Source organism: Elephantulus edwardii, unplaced genomic scaffold (genome assembly GCF_000299155.1).
Source record: "Elephantulus edwardii isolate Elephantulus edwardi_28Jun2011 unplaced genomic scaffold, EleEdw1.0 scaffold00214, whole genome shotgun sequence".
Lineage (NCBI taxonomy): Eukaryota > Metazoa > Chordata > Mammalia > Macroscelidea > Macroscelididae > Elephantulus > Elephantulus edwardii.
Genome location: NW_006399964.1, coordinates 1,996,664 through 2,010,395, shown reverse-complemented (window position 1 = coordinate 2,010,395; position 13,732 = coordinate 1,996,664). Strand labels below are relative to the sequence as shown.

The 13,732-nt window shown below is 38.0% G+C and overlaps 1 protein-coding gene across 1 annotated transcript in view; it reads left to right on the top strand.

Annotated features, from left to right (window-relative positions):
- SMYD3 (SET and MYND domain containing 3) overlaps positions 1 to 13,732 on the top strand; it is a 1,045,581-nt gene that overhangs the window by 226,359 nt on the left and 805,490 nt on the right. The window contains exon 2 of the mRNA XM_006897739.1: positions 7,602 to 7,665. Within this exon, the coding sequence (XP_006897801.1) occupies positions 7,602 to 7,665 (64 nt within the window). The remainder of the gene's footprint in view (positions 1 to 7,601; positions 7,666 to 13,732) is intronic.

The window sequence follows — 13,732 nt, the reverse complement described above, 5'->3', positions numbered from 1 at the left end:
TTTGCTTTCAAAATGGAGAGCATCTGGACCATTAATAGGAAAAGACATTCTTATCATACAGAGCAATGATGCACATTTTAGCATTCTCCTTGAAATGGAAACTTTGCTTAGAAATAACTTCATTCTTTTCCTCTTTTTTAGACGTGTTTCTCATAGTACCAGCTGCTCAGTCTTCTTTTAACAGAAGTTTTATCTCACACGGTTTTAATGGGTTTTAGCTTTATCACATTAATTTTGGTAAATTATTTCATTATTCAGTCGTTATATTTTTTAATTGTATTACCATTCTTTGTTCCTTCAACTATATAGGACTAAGGGAGAATTCTTTCTTTTTTTTCCTTTTATTGTTGTTTTTGTTGCTGTTACTGTTATGTGCTGTTGAGTGGCCTGAGTCTCATAGCGACCTGATGTACAATAGCCCTAAATTCTGCTTTATCCTGTGCCAATTTTATTGTAGTAGTCTTCCCCCCTCTATGCCCCCACATTTTTTTACTGTGATTTTAATGAAGTTGAGTATTTATTCATTCATTGTTGCACATTTTCCTCCCTACCCCACTCCCGTTCACTTAAAAAATCGTTCATTGTTGCATAATTTCCTCTCTCCCCCCACTTCAGTCCACTTTGCTGTACACTTCTTATTCTGGACTGTTGTCGGGCAATACACAGTTCTTTTCTTCATCTGTTCCAATGCAGTGTTCATCATCTATCCCCTTTTTTCTTAATTTCCCCCACTCCCATGTCAGTATTGTTTTATAAGTTATGTTCTGCAATATTTTTCCTTTTGTGACTTAGATATTTCACTCAGCATGGAGTCCTCCAGGTTCACCCACATTGTGTAATATTTTATGAGTTCCTTGTTTTTCAGTGCTGTGTAGTATTCCATTGTGTGACTGTACCATAGTTTTTCTATCTATTTATTTGTTGATGGATATGTGGATTGTTTCCATCTCTTGGCTATTGTGAATAATGCAGCTCTAAACATGAGTGTGCATATATCTGTTTCGATGGCAGCTCTGATTTCTTGAGGGTATATTCCTTTTAGTGGAATTGCTGGGTCAAGTGGTATTTCTATTTTCAGCTTTTTGAGAAAATGCCATACCATTTTCCATGGTGAATGCACCATTTTATACCCCCACCAGAAGTGAATAAAGCTTCCAATTTCCCCACAACCTCACCAGCATTTGTTGTTCGCTGCTCTGTTGAACTTTGCTATTGTTACTGTGATGAGATGGTATCTCATAGTTGTTTTGGTTTGCATCTCTCTGATAGCTTGAGATTTTGAACATTCCTTCATTGCTTGTTTGCCATGTGAATGTCTTCTTTGGTAAAGTATCTATCCTATCATGTGCCCATTTTGTAATTGGATTGTTTACCTTTTTCTTTTTGAGGTGCTGGAGTATTCTTTAAATTTTAGATATGAGTCCTTTATCAAATATGTCATTACTAAATATTTTTTCCTATCCTGTGACTTTCCTTTTTACCCTGTTGGAGAAGTTTTTTTATGTACATACAGATTTGATTTTTAGAAGGTCCCATTCATGTATTTTATTCTCTTCTAGTTGTAGGTTTTTTCAGATGCTTGGCAGACTTTTCATATTGTGTATTAGGGCTTCTTGAGTTCTTCCAAGCTCTTTTTTTTTTTTTTTTAAAAAGATGTTTATAGTCCTTGGTTTTACTCCTACTTTCTTGATCCACTTTGAGTTGGTTTTTGTGTATGACGTGTCTTGCTTAATTTTTTTCCAGGTAATTTTCCAATTTTGCAAAAATCATTTGTCAAAGAGGCTTTCTTTTCCCCCACTTAACTTATTTTGTCTCCTTGTCAAAATTCACTTGAACATAGGTAAATGAGCGGATTTCTGGGTTCTCAGTTGTATTCCATTTTTTCTGTGTGTCTGTCACTGTACCAGTACGACACTATCTTGACCACCATGGCTGTGTAGTAGGATTTGAGATCGGGGATTGGGATGTCTCCAACTTTATTTATCTTTTTCAGGAATGCTTTACTTATTCAGGATCTTTTCCCTTCCAGATGAAATTGGAAATTGCCTTCTCCATCAAGTTGAAAATAAAATTGATATTTGTATTGAGATAGCATTGAACTTGTCGATTGCCTTTGATAGAATTGTCATTTTTCACAATATTGTGTCTTCCTGTCCATGAGCACAGTATTTTCTTCCATTTCTCCAGGTTTCTTCTTGTAGTAATGTTTTGTAATTTTCTTTGAAGAGGTCTTTTTTTTTCTTTTGTTTTTGTTTTTTTTAAGTTTTTAAAAATTATTATTAAATTTTATTCGTTTTAATGAACATTTACAGGGATTTGGGGTTTTCATTCCTTCATTGCTGCACCGTTCTCTCTACCCTCCTCCCCAGTTTGTTCTTCTTCCCCTGCCCTCCGAATGTCTGTTTTAATTGTCCAATTGCCACAGTGCTTGTCAAAGCCAGTTCTGATTAATCTCCTTTGTCAGTGTGTCCTTTGCCATTCCCTATCACTCCTCCCTGAGAGAGACTTCACCCTGATTCATAATGAAAAGGGGATGGCGTATTCTCTTAGCTACTTCCTGCTGAAAAGGGACGCTGTGGGTTTCAGGGTGAAGATCTCTCACTACTCTAAAGGGCCCCTTTGGCAGTAGGAAACACATAGACTATTATGGAGATTGATTTTGGAATTTAGATGCACTGTTATTAATTGTGCTTAGCTGTACATGTTCATATCCTTGAAGATGTATCATGGGGGTGTTGCAACCTAGAAGACACAAATTTAACTAACAAGTTAAAAGTACACGAGTCAAAAATTATGGAAAAGTAAAAGAAAAGATTCTTTCATTGTTTTACAAACCCTCCCCCAGGTCCACTCCACCATGTAGCCATCACTCTAGACTCCTGTCATGACAGAAATACCTAATCACATCTCTCTCTCTTTTTTTTTTTTGTGAGAAAACTTTTTTTTTTTTGAATTCCGTTCATTCATTGTTGCACCCTTCTCCCCACACAAACCCCTCCACCCCCCCGTTTGCTCCTCTCCTTGAAAAGCAAAAGAAAAACTCCCTCATTGGTACACAATCTCACATATCTCTTTTAAAACAGTTTTCTCCCTTCACTGTTTCAGAGCAGCATACATTATTGAACCCATCTTACTCAGTCTCTCCCCAACCCCAAGGACAGTCCCATTCTACAACAGTGGCATCATGCAATATTTGTCCTTTTGTGACTGGGATATTTCACTCAGCATAATGTTCTCCAGAGTCAACCATTTTGAATAATATTGCATGAGTTCCTTGTTTTTCAATGCAGCGTAGTATTCCATTGTGTGAATATACCACAGCTTCTCTAGCCATTTGTTTGTTGATGGGAACTTAGGTTGTTTCCAACTCCTTGCTATTGTAAACAAAGCTGCAATAAACATGGGTGTGCATTGAATAGGTCTTTTGTGTTTCTAGTTATACTTCTAGTATTTAATCTTGTGGTTAGGTACTGTGATGAGTATTGTTTTACTTATCTCCATTTCTGTATGTTCTTTGTCACTGTAGAGAAATCCAATTGATTTTTCTATGTTGATCTTGTATCCTGCCACTTTGCTGAATTAGTAAATTTTGTCCAGTAGTTTTCTTGCTGAGTCTTTACAGTTTTCTAAGTATACTATTATATTATCTGCATATAGAGATAATTTTAACTCCTTTTTGCCAATTTGGATACCTCTTATTTCCTTCTCTTGTCTTACTTCTCTTGCTAAACTTACACTACACTATTGAATAGGAGAAGTGATAATCGACATCCTTGCCTAGTACCTGCTCTCAAAGGGAATGCCTTTAATCTCTCCATTGAGAACGGTGTTTGCACTTGGTTTTGTGTGTAGACTTTTTGCTATGTTGAGAAAATCTCCCTCTATACCTATTTTATTGAGTGTTTTACAACAAATAAAGGGTGTTGGTCTTTTCTGCATCAATGGATAGAATCATGTGGTTTTTGGTTTTGCTTTGCTAATGTGATGAATTACACTGACTGTTTGTCTTATGTTGCACCATCCTTACATACCTGTTATGAATCCCACTTGGTCATGCTGAATTTTTATTGAGCATTTTTCCATTTATGTTTATGAGGGATATTGGCCCATAGTTTTCTGTTTTGGTGATGTGTTGGAGCCAGTAAGATTGGCTCAGAATAGAACAGGGTTCAGAGTTATTTTACATAGGGTCACTGTAAGTTGCAGATGACTCAACTGGACATAACAAGAACAAGAACAAGAACAACAACAACATGATACATTAGAGCATTTTTTCAACTTCTCTCATGATAGTCTCATGTGTCCCCACAATTTCACAGGCGGATGGGCTGTGTCCTCCCTTTTCTATTTATAGCCATTACAACCTGAGGGAGGGGCCCTGTGAGTCAAAATTAACTTCAGTGGTGATGAGTGAGTAATTCTTATATATCCCTTTTCTGTTCCTCATGCTATTTTTTACATTAAAGTCCCCCCCCTCCCCATATTGATACAGTTGCACAGGCTTAGGATTTCCTCCCCCTCCCAGGTACTATTTACCTAGAATATCTTTTCATAGCACCTGGAAGTATCCTTTTATTTGAATCATCCTCATAAACAGCCTGTGAGAGTGTGATAGCAGACAGGCATACAGGCATGCTTAAATGTCTTGTGTGTCACAGTATTGTGTTTTTGATAAATTGAAGGTTTGGGGCAACTCTATGCAGCACAAGTCTGTGGACATCATTTCCCCCAACAGCATGTCATTACTGTATATCTTTCTGTCACAGTCTGATAATTCTTGAAATGCTTCAGACTTTTTTCTACCATTAGCTGTGGTGTTGGAGTCTGTCAGGAGTGGCTCCTTTGTCCCAATGATGCCTTCTCTCTAGCAGTTCTGATCATTCAGCAACTCTGAAGGAGAGGGGTGGCTAGTCTCTTCCTGTGTGGTTCACAGCTTCAGAACACCCACTGGAGGCCAGCTATGAGTTTGTTCTGATCTGACAGCTCTGGGTTTTTACATTTGAGTTGCAAACTTCATTGACTACAGTATTGTATAATTTTTTAAATTAATTTTAATGAACGTTTACAGAGACTTAGGGTTTCCAGTCATTCATTGTTGCACTTTTCTCCCTGCCCACTCCCTCCCCCCAATTCACTTTTTTCCTTGATGAGTATAAGAAAAACTCTTTCATTGCTATGCAGTCCCTCCCCCCAAGTCCACTGCACTGTGCAGCCTTCATTCTGGACTCCTGTCATGACAATTATACCTAATGATATAGCCCTTTTAAACAGTTCTCTTCTTCATCTGTTGCAATGTAGTAGTAGTTCATTGTTCGTCCCCTTTTTCTCTGTCTTCCCTCAACCCCAGTGTCAGTCCTGTTTTACAGTAGTGGCCCTAAGCAATATTTGTCCTTTTGTGACTGAGATATTTCACTCAGCATAAGTATTGTATTTTTACATTATGTAATACAAGTGTTGATGACTCTCCTTCATAGCATCGCTGTGAGTCACCTGTGACTCGATGGCACTTAACAACAACAACAACAATAACAATATTATATTTACCGAGATGAAAAAAAACCCCCACAAATACATATAACCCACTTTGTTGTCATATATGCTTTACTACATTTCCTGCACCTAATTTGTGACACACCTGTAGCTGTTATGTTAATAGGAAGTTTTAGGGCCAAAGTCCTTGGACTTGCTTTGTTTGGGATTTCTGTATCTGTTCTTGGGACGGGGGTGAGGGGGGGAGTTTGATTAGGTTTGTTTTAGACTTTTTAATCCCCTTTCCCTTGCTTTATGCTCCTTGCCTAGCCCCTGCTTTCCCAGGCACCGGGGTGTTAAGTTCTAATCTATCACATTCTCCTCTTACCTATTCAGTTTTACCTGCCGTATGAACTGTGTACTGTGCTGCTTTAGACAGCTTATACCATTCCGTCTACTTATTCTCTCAAGAGATACTGAAATATCTCTAAAGTGGGCGTGAAAAATGCTTACTTTATAGGATGATTTGAGGTATGATGTGAGCTAATACATGTAAAGGCCTTTCAACCGTGCCTGGCACGTTGGAAATGCTTTGAAACAGGTCTTTTTTTTCCCCTTTGATGTTGACTTTGCATGCCCTTAGCTACCTTGAAAATGTCGATAGTTTCATATATGGTTTGTCACTTGTAATTTTATGGTTTATGGATTAAACTCATAGTTAATATTTTCCTTCATTTGTGGTTTGTTTTTGTTACTGCGATGGTATGTGGGTAGAAGCATTTGAGCATTTTAATTCAACTTAATCTATGGCAGTAATAAAATTTAGTGGAAACTGTTTCTCAGAAAGATTTTACATTTTTTGTTAATAAAATTTTATTTTAATTGTGATGTTAACAGAAGTTTAAAGAGAAGTTAGATTTTCATTCATTTATTGTTACACATTTTATCCCCTCTTCTTCCTTTCCCTCTCCCCACTTTCTTTAAATAATGACTTAAAACATATTATTTATTCCCATAGCATACCATTTTATCCGTTAATTCATGGACTTGATTCTGATTTACAGGTGGAGAAACTAACATTTCTAGGAAGTGCAATTTTTGCCTAAGGCAGAAATCTCTTTGTATTTTTATTGTTGTTATGTACTGTCGAATTGCTTGCATTTCATAGTGACTCTATGTACAACAGCTCTGAAGCCTACTCTCTCTTGAGCCAATCTGTGATACATCTACCCCCATTTCTCCAGTCACTGAGTCAATCAATCTCATCTAGGGTCTTCCTTTCCAGCACTTTCCTTCCACCCTTACAAGCATGAGGTCCCTCTCCAAGGACTGGTCCCTCCTTGCAACATGCCCAAAGTATGTCAGATGAAGCTTCAGAATCCTTGCTTCTGAGGAACAGTGTGGTTTATGTGAAAAAGATCATTGGTTAATATGTCGTGGTCTAGACTCAATGGTGAAAGTTCATGAATATGTGAGTTTTAATTTTAGAAGACATTATGTGTGGAGGATTAAGAGCTCTGGGGGCACGCTAAACTTCTAAAAAGGATCAGCTGTTCAAGTCCATCTGCTGCTCCATGGGAGGAAGGTGGGCAGTCTGCTCTACTTAAAATTTACAACTTTGGAACATGATGAAGGGTAGCCATGGGTTAGAGTACAGTCAACAGCAGCACTAATATATTGTTGTTCTGTGCCATTGAGTTGACTGAAACTCATAGCAACTTTATGAACTATGGCTCTAAACCTTGCCTATCCTGAGGCAACCTCACTTCCTCTGAGACACCTGACCCCATTGCCACAGTAACTGTGTCAAACCATCTCATCTGTGGTCTTCCTCTCCTGTGCTGTCCCTCCACTCTTCCAAGTATGATGTCCCTTTCCAAGGACTGGGTCCTCCTGGCAACATGCCCAAGTATGTGAGAAGGAGCTTCACACTCCTTGCCTCTGAGGAGCAATCTGGTTTCACGTTCTCTGGGACAGACTTGTTTGTTCTCTTGGAAGTTCACAGTATATTTAATATTCTTCTTCAGCACCACAGCTCAAAGGCATCGATCCTTCCCATAAATGTATTCTTCTATATGATTTTCACTATTTCGTAAAGTAGAATTAATTATTTTTGTTATTCTTTTTAACAGGAAGGAGAAACTGCTACGATGTTCTCAATGCCAAGTTGCCAAATACTGTAGTGCTGAGTGTCAGGTAAGAGTGCTCAACTGTGCGGATATAAAGCCTGCACATTCTCTCCTCTTCAGTTGCTCTACTCCATGTCTGTTAGCCTACTTATATGTCTTCAAATTTTTTTATTTCTTTTAACTTGTTATTTTTTTTCTTCTGTACAAATGTGAATATACTTAGCTTTCCACATAAATCAAGTCCCACTGTCCTTGCCAGTTATGTTGCCCAAAGATACTAAGATTACCTGCCTTTTTTGCCAAATGTGTGAGGATAACGAATCCCATCCCATATACCAACTGTATCTTGTGGAAACCCCTGCTTCCCTTCTGTCTTCACCTCAGCCCAAGCTGCTCTTTGTAGGTCTGTCCACTTTCATCCCCTGCCATCAGAGGCCAGGTCAGCGAGCACTGCCCCTTTTTCTTTTTTTAGGGTCTGATAATCCTTTGGAAGCCAAACCCACTGCCTTCAAATTGATTGCAATTAATAGTAAGCCCTGTGAGTAGAAATGCCTCATAGGGGGTCTGAGACAGAAAATCTTTATAAAATTTAAACTGCCACATATTTCTCATATTGTACAGTGGATGGACTCAAACCATTGATCTTTTGATTAGCAGTTAAGGGCTTTAACCACTGTGACACCTGGGCTCATAATCCCTTGCAAGGATTCACAAACACCAAGGAAAGGGCTGTTTTCAAACTAGTGGGCAGGAGGATCCAGACCTGTAAGGCAAGATTTGGGAGAGTCTGCTTGATACCGTCCATGTTCCAGTGCACACATTACTCCCCTGGGACAGGGTGTTCACTCACCCCCTGGAGCTTTGGTTATTAAGCACATCTGGGTGACTGTGGCACAAATGCTTCTCTAACTTGATTGCCTTTTTGTTTAATAATGTGTAGAAGAATTGTCTATATCTTGACTATTCTATTTTATGAAATGCTTCGTAATTACAATTTCCCCATTCAGAATTCTTTTTCCCTTTATTTACAAAATTCAAATACAAATTTGAACAAATTCTTTCCATTTCCTTCACCCACCACCCATCAGATTGTACAACCCAATGATTAATTCTCCCTCCCCCTGCACATCGACATCCCTCTGCTTCCAGACTCTCCAACCCCTCCTGGGTCCTTATACTCATTCTGCTATAATGGTTTTATACAATATTTATCCTTATGGGACTGAGTTAGTTCACTCAACATAATACTTTCCAGTCCCTCCCAAGTTAGGTAATAATTTACAAAGTTATTGCTCGTGTGTGCTGCATAGTATTCCATTGTGTGAATGTGTAAATTTCTCAATCAGAATTGTTTTAAGATTTGCTATTGCCAATAATCAAAGCATCCTTTTGTGCATAGTTTTTGTACACTTCTTCAAGTTAATTGTAGAAGAAATCCTTATACAGGATATAAATTAGTTAAAGGAAGAGACTACCTAACTTTCTTACACAGAGAGACTAGAGCATTTGAACTCTAACCTGCTGTCAACTCAACACGTTACACACTACACCATAAGGGTCCTTAGCTAGTTAAATTATCCTGCCCAAACCTCTTTAGACTTCATTTTGCAATCTTTGATGGTAGTAACACTACTATTAATGATGATGCTGTTATGTTGTTGTGTGCCATCAAGTTGGGCCGGATTTGTAGCTGACCTGCCAATGTTTTCTCAAAACAGCAAATTGTACAGGCGGAAACTGTCTGCCTGTCTCCCTCAGAGCAGCTAGTAGTAGATTTGAACTCTGTGACTTGAGGTTTGCAGTACAAGTCCTTGCTAATAACACATGAGAATAATAATAATAATAATAATAATAATAAACAGCTAATATTTGTTATCTAACTACCAGACACCTTTGAGTGATGTCATGTTTGGGAGGATGGATGGACAGTGCAAGAGAGGAAGACACTTGATGAGATGGACTGATTCAGTGACTGGGGAAATGGGGGTAGGTGTGTCGGAGACAATAAGATTGGCTCAGGATAGAGCAGGGTTTAGGGCTGTTGTTCATAGGGTCACTGTGAGTCGCAGGAGACTCGACAACACACAACAACAACAACCAAAACTATATACCTTTGTACTCCATTTAGACTTATATTGTATTGATGGAGTATCTTTATTAGACTCATTTTACTAAAAAGGAAACTTGCAGAGAAAAATCAACTATTGGTTACTAAGGATTGGAGTTGAGACATGAGCCTACGTAGACCTCACGGACACTGAGTGGCACTAACCTGTAAAGGTCGACAGCTTGAGCACACTTAACAGCCCAATGGCAAGTATCCCTCCTTCGGGGGTTCTATTAATGCCTGGAGCTGTATATGAACATTGGTGTACAAATCTCCATTTGTGCCTCAATTCTTATTTTCTTGGGGTATATTCCAAGCAGTGAAATAGCTGGGTCGAATGGAATTTCTGTGTTCAGCTTTTTGAGGAAACGCCAAACTGCCTTCCAGAGTGGTTGTACCATTTTATAGTCCCATCAACAATATATAAGAATTCCTATATCTCCACATCCTCTACAACATTTATTACTAGCTGTCCTGTTAAACTTTGTCACTGCTACTGGAGTGAGATGGTATCTCATTGTCGTTTTGATTTGCATCTCTCTTACTCCCAGTGATTTAGAGCATTTCTTCATGTATGTGCTGGCTATTCGAATATCTTCCTCTTTCATGGAAAGCCTTTCCATGTCTTTTGCCCATTTTATAATTGTATTATCAGTCATTTTCTTGTGGAGGCCCAGGACTATTCTATAAATTTTCGATATGAGACTTGTTCCTGCAATGGTATTGCCAAATGTTTGTTCCCAGTCAGTAGGTTTTCTTTTCACTCTGTTGGAAAAAGGTTTTGAAGTATACAAGGATTTAATTTTTAGAAGGTTCCATTCATCAGTTTTATCCTCTTCAGATTGTGCATTTCTGGCTGTGTTTGGCAGTCTCTTTATACCATAGACGAGGCCTTCTAAGCTTAATCCCAATTTGTCTCTTAAGAAGTTTATAGTTTTGGTCTCTCATCCACCTTGAGTTGATTTTTGTGTATGGTGTGAGATGTGGATCCTGTTTCAAGACTGTAGGTAGCAATCCAGTTTTGCCAGCACCATTTGTTGAAGAAGTTGTCATTTCCCAATTTGATAAGTTTTATTTCCTTGTCTAATATCAGTTGACCATAGATAGCTGTGTTCTGGGTTCGCAGTTCTATTTTGTTGGTCTATGTGCCTGTCATTGTACCAGTACCAAGCTGTTTTAGTTAATACTATTGTGTAGTAGATTTTGAGTACTATTCAGGGAGTGCTATTCCTCCCCCTTCATTTTTAATTTCTCAGAAGTGTTTTGCTTATTCAGGGTCTCTTTTCTCTCCAAATAAACATGACAATTTTCCTTTGAATCTCCTTGGAAAAAATGAATTTGGTATCATATAAATTGGGATTGCATTGAACATTTAGATTGCTTTTGGTAGGATTGTAATTTTCACAATATTGAGTCTTCCTATCCATGAACAGGGCACGTTTTCCCATTTCTTTGGGGCTTTTATTGTGTCTTGCAGAAATGTTCTGTAGTTTTCTTTGTATAGGTCTTTTGTATCTCTAGTTAGGTTCACTCCCAAGTATTTCAGTTTGTGGTTGGCTATTGTAAATGGTTGGAAGCAGGAGTGGTATCCACTTCCTAAGCAACATGCTTCTGGAAACTCTATGAACTTTGATAAATGTTGATAGTTCTAGAGGGTCTGCAGGCCTTTTGTTCATAGGGTCACTATGAGTCGTGCTTGACTTGAAGGCAATCAACAACAACAATGACCTTTCTTCTTGTTAATGGATGATACACATGATGCTACCTCAACTCACCAAAACCATCTTTCCTTACTTCAATTCTTCTTTTTTGTTTCTGACTTGTATAATTTCAATCCCCATTTATTAATGCATCTTGCTTGTATGTTAAATCATTTTTAAGCCACAAAAGTTGATAGAAATCCTCAGTTTCTCCATCTTTGGCTTTAGTATTTGGTTCAAATAATGGTCCTATTAACAAGCCTTCTTGTATGCTTTATTATCTCGTTACTGATAGTATAGTTTCTTAAGATCTTGAAATGTTCTTTTATACCAGAGTGTGAAACCATTCCTCTTCACTTTATTATTCCCAGCATAGTAGACTGTATGATTATCTAGCTCAAAATTGTCAATGCCAGTTCCTTTCAGCTCACTAATGCCTAGGATGTTAATTTTTATGCGTTCCGTTTCATTTTTTACAACTTCCAGTTTTCCTAGATTCATACTTTATACATTCCACGTTCTGATTATTAATGGATGTTTGCAGCTGTTCCTGCTAATTTTGAGTCATGCCATCTTAGCAAATGAAGGTCTTTTATTGGATGAAAGCTTTTCTCCATCTGTGACATGAAGGACTTTAAGGAGGGGAAGGTCTTCCCCAGTCATTATTTGAGTGCCTTTCCACCCGAGAGCCTCATCTTACAAAAGTCTATGCCAAGGAATTTGGAGACTGCTGCCTGGCCAACCACCTGGAAGAGAGCCATAGTTCTGTAAAGTTAGATCAATTCCCGATATACGTCAGATCGTTGACAATGACAGTAACAAAATGCCAAAACAAAACAAACCCCTATTTTCTTGACAAACAGGATGATGTTTCAGCTGTTTTGTTCATGTGAACGGAATTATATGATTTCATGAACTGGATGTTAGGAAGGCTATGTGTGGAACCCAAGAATTATGTCCTTTGTAACACATTTTCCTATATTAATGACCTAAACATTTATTTTTATACTTTCTACTTTTAGCAAATAGAGAATATATAAATATATTTATTTATAAAAATATCCCCCCTTGCCACCTCTTACTTTGTATACCCTAAAGGGGGAAAAGAAGGAAAGCTGTTAACTGATGCATAGAAGAGATTGAAACGTTGGTTTTTTTCCTAATGTGGGCATACTTATGTTGGCTGTTTGCTGTAGCATCAATAACCACGCCATTTTCAGCTATCCTGTGAAAGGTAATAGGAAAATAGCTAGTGAGATTATAGATCATATAACAGATCATATATAACATATGTGCATGCATGTAGAGGTAGGCTGAGAGTCAAAGACTGACCAAATCATATGCATTTAAACAGCTCTTTTTACCTCAACCCTCAGGTCTAGCATTAAACATTGTAATTTCTGTGGGCTCCTACAAAGTAACACTAAATTAAACTGACAACTGAACTCTCTGGACAGAAGGTAAAAACACTTGGGATGGAAATTGATACAGAACACATGGATTGGTAGCATAAAATTGATAATATGTGCATCCTAGAGTGACATAGTTTTGACTGACTAAGAAGATTTTGAGGTAGGGCCATCACACTAACTGACCTTTCTGAGAGAGTTTATGGGATTGGACAGGGCTCAGATCTGTTGTTCATTGGGTTACTATGAGTTGTAGTCAATTCAATGCCATTTAACAACAAACAAACAGTGTAATTCTACCTTGTGTCCTTGCGAATTGTATCGCTACATTGATTTTAACAATGGATTTCCATTATAAAGGATACAGTTTCTTTTTAAAAGATTACAGAATAATATGGAGTGAAAACTGAAAGTCTTCTACAGACCCTTCAAACACCTACTTCTATTCTCCAGAAATAATCTTGCATGCTGATTTTGTTAGTGAAGGATGGCATCAGAACCTCTAATTTATTTGGTTTTTTATTATTAATTTTAGTGAAAGTTTACAGAGACTTTGGACTTGCTGTACAGAGGTAACTTGTGGTTGCTGTGAAGCTGAACACTGTGACACTGATGTGTCAAATGTGATAATGGTTACCCATGATGGACAGTGTTTTGTGGTGCTCCCCGGTTGGAACAAGCTTGGAAGCAGGAGTGGCACCTACTTCCATAAATAGCTTGCCTCCAGAAACCTTATGAACCTGGAGAAAGGATGAAAGTCATGCATGCAAGTATTGAGGACTTTCATTCATAGGGTCACGATGAGTCGCCTGTGACTCGATGGCACTTAACAACAATAACATTATTTTTAATGAAAGTTTACAGAGACTTTGGATTTCCATTCATTCACTGTTGCACTTTTCTCCCTGCACACCCCCT